This window comes from Ricinus communis, chromosome 1, assembly GCF_019578655.1.
Source record: "Ricinus communis isolate WT05 ecotype wild-type chromosome 1, ASM1957865v1, whole genome shotgun sequence".
Classification (NCBI taxonomy): Eukaryota; Viridiplantae; Streptophyta; class Magnoliopsida; order Malpighiales; family Euphorbiaceae; genus Ricinus; species Ricinus communis.
Window position 1 is genome coordinate 11,111,948 of NC_063256.1, and position 8,890 is coordinate 11,120,837.

The 8,890-nt window shown below is 26.2% G+C and overlaps 1 protein-coding gene across 1 annotated transcript; it reads right to left on the reverse strand.

Moving 5' to 3' along the window:
* Nucleotides 1-1,537: 1,537 nt before the first annotated feature.
* Nucleotides 1,538-3,002, reverse strand: LOC8280381 (LOB domain-containing protein 40). Its single transcript, XM_002533369.4, has 2 exons — nucleotides 2,407-3,002; nucleotides 1,538-2,256 (listed from the first exon to the last, which is right to left on the reverse strand). The coding sequence occupies exons 1-2, from the start codon at nucleotides 2,750-2,752 to the stop codon at nucleotides 1,727-1,729; spliced, it is 876 nt and encodes a 291-aa protein (XP_002533415.3). The 5' UTR covers nucleotides 2,753-3,002; the 3' UTR covers nucleotides 1,538-1,726.
* Between the last annotated feature and the right edge of the window lie 5,888 nt (nucleotides 3,003-8,890).

Below are 8,890 nucleotides of genomic sequence, written 5' to 3' on the forward strand. Positions count from 1 at the left end.
ATTATAATGTGATTCTTCAAAGTTTTCTGTTGTGAATAACATCTCATCACTTTTATTATCTTTTGATCCATAGTTAATTTATTATAAATAACCAATATTAAACTTTTGTAGGCTGTAAAATCCGGTGAAATTATATTTTTTTAATTAATTATTTAAAATATAAAAAAAAATTATTATGCTGCACCTTTCTTTCAATAATAGAAAAAATTAGTAAGATTAAGGAAGTATCAAGATTGTTTGTATAAAAGTAGTCTCTTAGTAAATTGATTAATGGGGAAGCTAACAGTTGCCACCAGCAAGCTTGCTAAGTAAAAATATATATATTAATTTTTCGTATCTAAATTTTTTTTGACATATATACTTAATTTTTGATTTTTAAAATTTTTATTTTGACATATGAAGTTTAAGGTCACATATAACTCTCAAAACACTGGCTTATTTAGATTTATTTTTAGTATTTTTATATGATAATTAATCTTTATAGTATATGTTTTACAGTTTCTTATGAGATTAATCTCGTGTGAACTTATAAAATTAAATTTGAGACATCAATAAACATACTAGTTGAATTAATTTTTCAACTTCAATCCAGTTTAACTACAAATTCAATTGTTGGATGTATTAGGTAAATAGATGGTTGTTCCTTATTTGTGGGTCGCATTAAGTATGATATTTGTGCGAGTCTCCAATAAATAAATAAGCATTAGTAATTATAAATATTCTAAGAAAAAAAAAAACCTTTACAGTAAAAGTCTGACATATAAAAACAATCTCTTAAAATGTCTATTTTTTTTTTTTTAAATAAAGGATCACACATGTCCCATCAAACCATTAGAAAGAAATACACGAGAGTCCTTAATTACAAAGGGATTTAAAGAGTACATCAAATCCAGGGGACAAGAATGATTCAATAAAGCAATCCAATCAACCACCTTATTTCCATTCCCTTAAACATGTCTTTACCCATGCTAGCAACATTTTCGTTAAACACTTTCTTTGTAATTGGTTGATCTCACTTGGTAAATATTTATAATATATTTTATTTCTCTTTCTTCTATTAATAATTATACTTTATATATAAAATAATACTAAAATTAACAAGTGAAGTCCACCAATTATGGAAAAAATAATCCAAAAATAGAGTGTTGGGAGTCCCTATTACCACAGTAGAATTAGTTGGTTGTTTGTTTCTTTATCTAATAAAATAGACTAAACAAACAAGAGAGCAGAATTGGATATTATTCAATTTTTAATCTGGACACAAAACTACGACAATGCTTTTTAACACTAACTCTTCCATTTAATTTGGATGGTTTGAATACATTTTCTAATAAATTTACAAAATAATCTGATTGATATTTTTATATTTAACTATAATTTATTATTTATAATAATTATAATAACTGTTCGCTGTTATACAGGTTGATATTTTTCGAGAAAAAAATAAAATTTTATAATTCTTGTGTAATTTTTTTTCATTTGTGTCCGGTATACACTTGAAACATTTTAAATAAATAATTAGGAAAAAAGAAGGAAGTAAAAGAATTTCTACCTACTAAAATAAAAGCGTGTTATTTGAAAAAAAGAAGAAGAAGAAGAAAAAGAACTCATTCTAAAAATCTTCGATCGCCAGAGCCGCCAAAACGGTTTTTTATACATGGCTTTCGCTGCACCAAATCGCAACTCTGCTCTACACGTGCCACCACCACAACCGTCCATCTACCCTCTAGCTTCTTTTCAACCCTAAAGTCAACTCTAACTCTACATTACTTCCATCAGCCTGCTCATCAAGCTTAGCCAAAGAAGCCTCCACAGTCTCAGCTGACATGCTGTCACCTTCTCCACTATCACTGTCAATGGTCGGACGCCAACTCACTCCTGAGTCATGACTCGCCAACCCACTTAGACTCAATAAACCTGTCTCAGCCTCAAACTCCAGAGCCGGCTCTACTTTGAGCTTGGGTTTAGAAGCCGAGCGCTTGAATTGGCTCTTAGGCTTACGCTTGATTTTATGCAGCTGATCAGAAACAGCAGGCATAGTAGCTAAGCTATCATCCTTATAGACGTGGCGGATTTCGCAGGCGTTGATAGCCAATTCATTAGATGATGAAATTTGCTTAATCGGCTCACCTCTTAAAACGGCTTCCACAGCGGCCTGGCAGAGCTGCCAGTTCCGAGTCCATAACAACCCAACTGAACCGTAAACCGGGTTTACAATCCGCCCACAAGCCTCGTACAGTAGTGATTTAAAAATTGCTGCAGTAATACATAGCCCAATGGTTAATACTTTAACATGAAAATTCGAATACTTAAAAGAAAAAAAAACCCAAATCGGAGTCCAATAATTAAAAATAGTAAATAATTTTCTCAACTAAAAGAGAAACAGGAAGAGAAAAAATAGATTACCAGGACGGAGATGTTGAGGACCAGCGTTGATGAGGTTGATAAGGCCGGCGCGACCGTAGAATTTAGCCAAAAAGAGAGTGGCGTTCGCTTGGGATTTGGGAGAATTGAGCCATTGAAGGCAAGGTTTTATGGTACAGTCATCACTGCAGCCTTTGCGTAAGACTCGACATCCACTGCAACTCAACCGCATAGTGTTGTTTGGTATTACTAAAAAGCAATAAAGTTTGGGAGATTTTTGGATGGAGATTTGTTTAGAGATGGAGAGGAGGAAGAAGCGTGTGGAAAATGGGGAGGTTAGAGAAGGGGGGTTATATCGATAAGAAAGAGAGAGTGAGAACGCGGACATTTTCTCAAGAGGTGGTGATGGTGGGGGATGGGGGCGCAGTGGTTTTCCAAGAAAACAGGTAAATCTACGAAACCTGGTCTATATTTTTTGTTTTTGTTTTTGTTTTTATACAAGTCGCATAATGATATAATAAATATGGTTTTTTCTGCCCTTTTTATTTTTTTGAGAAAATATGCTTACTGCCCTTGATAAAGTCCACATTATTACAATTCCTATGTTTCCTTTAGGAAAAGATTTACTGATTAGTATTAATGTCTTTTTTTATTATTTTTTTTCTTAATCAATATTGATTATTAGTAATGTTAATATGTTTTTTTGACTTGTGATTATCAAACTTCTCCTTGGGTATACCAAGAGAATTTAGGAGTTTAAACACTATATATGTTATAGTGTTTGTTTTTCTTTGAAATGGTGATATTTTATCATATTTTTGTTATTAGGTGGAATCAAATTTTGATAGAGCTTGAGGTGTGCAAGGATGACACTATTTTTAATAATTTACTTTGTAATCCTTAGGATTCAATAAACAGTAGTAAAAATAATTTGAACCCAACAAAGTAGAAAGCTCGGTGTATAAAAAACTCGGTAATAGAGTGTATTTATAGTGTTAAAATTATAACGTTATAATACGATATTCACAAAGTTATTTAAGAGATATTTTCTTAACTAATTAGATGTTTAATAAAATAATAACACAAAATAATAACTGTGTTATTAAAAATTACTAACTTAAAAATAAATATTTTAAAGTAAGATAAATATAAATAAATAAAAATTAACAATTTGATTGGATTAGACTCAGGCCCATTTCATGCACGAGTAAAAAATTCAGTGTATAAAATATTCAGTAATAGAATGTATTTATAATGTTAAAATTATAACGTTATAATACAACGTTTACAAAGTTATTTAAGAGATATTTTCTCCACCAATGGAAAGTTACAATAAAAGAATAGCAAAAAATAGATGATTGAGTTATTAAAAACTACTAAGTCAAAAATAAACGTTGTAAGATAAATATAAATAAATAAAATAATATAAAAAATTGAATTGGATTAGACACAAGTTTATTTCACGCACAAGGAAAATCCACAGATTTGTGCATACAAGCCCAACACTCCATAAGGCTCTTGCAAGCTCAAAGAGATAGATTTCTTTATAAACAAAAATAGAGACTTTTATTTTAAAGATGCAAAATAAAAGATTTTTTAAATAATTAATGAAAATACTAAACAATCAAAAGAATGAATGTTTTCAATAGTATTTTAATTTTTTCGTTTATTTTCATTTTTTTATGATAGTAAGCTAATTAAATAAAATTAATTGAAACAAAATCATATACCATAAATAATATTCGTGCAAAAGACTTGTAGAAAATTAATTTGTAGAAAATGATTTTAACTTTAAATATTTGGTTAATAAAAGTTTAGTTTTATGAAAATTTTAATTGTTGGTCTAAATGATTTTTATTTTATTGAAAGAAAATAATTCCTTCACTCTATTATCGAGTGTTTCATTTCCATGCCATCACTCATAAATGATTTCTTAATGTATAGATAGAATGTGGACATACTTCTTGAAATTTATTACAAGAAGTGAATTAATTAAGGTACTTTTGTGAAGGTGAAATTTAACTTGAAAATCTAAGAAAATTAGTCTATTGTTGGATTGAAAAAAATGAAAAAAGAAGAAGAAAATAACCTTAGAAATAAAAAGGTTATTCTTAATATTTGAAAAAAAATGAAATAAGAAAATACAAAAAGTAAAACTTTATTTTATCTTTAAATTTCCAAAAAATGACATATAAAATAATATATTTAATTTTAACATAATTTATTATTTATAGTGTTACTGTTCTGTAGCATTAGATGAAACTTTAAATAGAAAAAGAAGAAAAATATATTATACATATGCAATTTTATTTATTTTACTTAAAAGATGTATCATGCAACTTTAGCCTTGTGAAGAAATTGATTGGGTGAATGGTATCAGTGTAATTAATTGGAATTCGGAGGAGTTTTTATAGAAAAGTACCATGAAAGTTGGTGGGAAATCTGAAACAGCAAGATACAAAACACGTGGGATCTGACACTGAAGTTTTAACGGTGCTGACGAGTTGCCACATAGGGGCACAAGAGTGAGTTTGTGCCATCTCCAACCTACTCTCATAGACCGCTATCACGCGCCATGCTAAATATACTGCTTTAATCTAACCTTTAGCAACTGCTGGGTTAAAACACGTACCTGAAACCAAATGTATTTAAAATATAAATATTCATATTAAATATTTAAGCAATTAATATAATTAATATATTGTATTATACTACTTCAATAATATATGAATTAATTTATTAAAATTAAAAACTTATTTTACATTAGCTGATTGAACTTATTATTTAAATATTATAGATTGTATTAAAAATTAAATTTAAGTCTGTTATATTCTCCTTCTAACCTAAATCATGATTTGATGGGCTCTTCTTCTATAATCATTTAGTTGTTTTATAATTTGTTAGATTTTAGTCCTTTTATTAGTTAAAAACCTAAAAAAAAAAAAAAAAAAAAAGGGGGCGATACCTAAAATTATTTTGATCCTTGAGCATCCCAAAGTGCATTGAAAGCTTGTTGGATCGCGTGAGAGGAAACGCGGGTGAGTGATCAATGATTGGGTTGGATTTAGGCACCGCCGCCGCCCATGCTTGTCTACTACTCCTGGTTTTATGGAATCCGTACACGGGATTTTATAAGAGGGGACTGTGGGCGCCATTAGGAATCCAGCCTCTGGTTTTTGGTTTTGGAAAATGCAAATTTAGACGACTCTCTCTCGCTCACGCACTCATGCTTATCCAATAAACGTGGAACTGATGTTTCTTATTCCTCTTCTTTTTATTTCCATTGACTTGTTCCTTCCGTCCTCTAATGTATGATTTGCCTCTTGCACGTGTATTTGGAGAACTCAACCCGTCTCTTTTAACTTTCGGTTGAATACTAAACTTCTAAAATTATAAATTTAATAACTTTCATCATTTATTTTGAAATCAATTCTAAAATTTATGAAAGTTGGGAATTTAACCCCCAAAAATACGGCCACCAAAACTAGTAAAGTTTGTTATTTTTATAATAAATATAAGAAATTAAATGATATGGTCTAAACATAGCATTATTCAAACTTGACTCGGTAAAATTATAACAATAATTAAAATCATCTTGAATTTGAGCGAGTTCAAATAAAATAAAAAGCAAACTATATTTAAATTAAATTTAAACTGTTTAAAATTCGTTTTAACTTTTCATTTGTTTTTAACTTATGTTTGAAAAAGAAAATAAGGGGAGGAGAAGAAAGGAGAAGTTCTATTTAGAAAAAAAAGATGAAAAAAGAAAAAAAGAAAAAAATTCTTAAGAATAGTTTTGATTATTGTTCAAAATGTTTCATGAGTATTGGAGAAAAAAACTAAAAGTAATAAAGTTTAAAGATTCTTATCTAATAAAAAAATCTCAAAAATATAAAAAAATATCTTTGTTATCAATAAATAGATTTTCTTAAAAGTACATCATTGTTATAAATAAACTATATTGTTTATAACGAGCCTCAAAACTTATAAATATAACAAATAAAATATTTTAATTTTTAAATTTAGTTTAAATTTTAAAAAATTTAAAAATAAAATAAAATTTAGATTGTTATATTTTTTTAGACGTATTTAAATAAATTAAAAAATGAGCCGAACTAGTTTAATAAATTGATTTGCTCTCTACTTTATCAAAACAGAGTTAAATTTTCATAGGCAATGCATAAAAGTGTGAACACTTTATGAGAAATATACAATATATTCATTCAGTTGCCCATAAAGGGGTGCATACCCCATATACCTACTTGTTTAATTAAAAAAAAAAAAAAGGAATTTATAAACTTTAATGTAGACTGTTGTGTAAAGATTATTGAGTAAACCATTTTCTTTCTGAAAGTATCGAAGTCTTTAAAATTAATATTTCTGTTGGATTTCAATCCAAAGTTTAAAAGACTCTCTCCTTTTCTTTCTCATATAAATAGAAAGAAATATATATGTATATAAAAGTAAGGTTGTAGCTACTTCTTTCTCTTTTTATAAAATTTTTAAATTATTTATTTAAATTGTGATGAATTTAAAAATTTATATGAAAAAACTACTAAAAATATAATAATTATATTATATTAAAAAAATACATTAACTATTCTAAAAAGATATATATTAATTAGTATTAAAAGTGTAATAATTTTATATTTAATCATTTAATTACTTTCAATTATTTTTCTCATCCTATCATCATTATAATTATTTTAAAATTTTTAATCCACTTTTTAGAATTATAATTTAATTTTTGTAAAAAATTTCTATAAATTTTCTTTTATTTATTTAATTACTTCGAAATTTTTTCGTTATTTTCTTTCATAAGAGTTCAACTAAGATTTTTAATATATTTTTTAATATAATTCTTTATATATTTTTTGTTGGATTTTATAAAAAACTTTAATTGATAAATATTTGTATATGTATTTAAATAATTTTTATGATTAATAAATTACTACATCCATGTTAATATCTAACTCACATAAATACTTTATGGCTAAATAAATAATTAGATCCTTGAACTTGTTTTGTTTTTGCAATTAGCCTTGGAACTCAATTTTGATTCAATTGGATTTCTCAACTGTAGGGGTTGTTATTTTTAACCCCTTCATTAATGGTAGTATTAAAAAATTAATATTTTTTCTAATGATATTATTTATAATATACAAAATACATAATTAAACTATTGAACTTATTTTATTTTTGTAATTGGCCCCCTAAACTCAACTTTGATTCAACTGCATCATATGAACTTCACGAGTTGTTATATTTAAATCATTCACATACGGAAATTAAACGCTTTGGATTAATATCTTGTGAAAAATGTATTCCATTAATTCTAATATATTATGTATTCTATATTAAAATTATTTTATTAATTTATTAAATAAAATAAAAATATATTTTCCAAATGATTAAAATAAACCGTTGTAATCCTTTAAATTTTCAGTCATTAAATTTTTTTTTTATTCTCACAGGCTATGCCCACACCGGTAACCATAGCAATAAAATATTTAAAAGATATAAAAAAACAACAAATTTTATTTGAAAACTAAAATTCATTGTTTTTTATTTTATTTACTTATTTTATATTTTAAATATATTATTATTTTATTCAAACTTACGCATTTTTTAGATAGCATAATACACACACTATTAATGTTTGTGATTAAAGAATTTAAAAATAACATCTAGTAAAGTTGAGAGGTCTAATTCAATCAAAATTGAGTTCGGATGGTCAATTACAAAAATAAGACAAATTAAGGAGGCCATTTATGTTTTTAACCGTTATTTTATATTTTAAATATATTAATATTTTATTCAAACTTAACTATTTTTAGATGGTAAAATATACACGCATAACGTATGTGATTAAAGGGTTTAAAACTAATAACTCATAAATTGATAAGTCCAATTGAATCAAAGTTGGGATCGTGGGACAAATTACAAAAACGAGACAAATTCATGGACCCATTTATGTATTTATATTTTATTCGTATAAAATGACTTTCGCCTCCAAGAACGATACTACACTATTTTATTACTGTAATTAATTTATTGATGACTATGTTTTAAATATATATATATATATATATATATATTTAAAAACTATTTTAAAATTATATTACAAAATTTATAATTTTCAAATAATAGAACTTTCAATTTTAAAATTAATTCATAATTTTTATTTATTTTAATTAAAAATTTAGTAATTTTTATATATTAAAAATTTAATTTCATATTTTTAGCTAAATTTATGTTTATATTAAAATAATTTATTTTTAATAATATTATAAATTATATTAATTTTAATTTATATAAATTGATTTCTGTCCAAAGGACTGTTATTGGGCTAGTATATAAGTAGAGTAGTAATCATATGATATATTAAGAATCTTTTATAATAATCATCCTATGAGTGCCTATTATTTATTATGACACTTCAATTTAAAAAGAAAAAATGGCTAAAGAAATTGAAAAATGAGTTTTGGCGTTTGGAGGTCGCCATAGGCCAGTTTTTTCTCTTTTG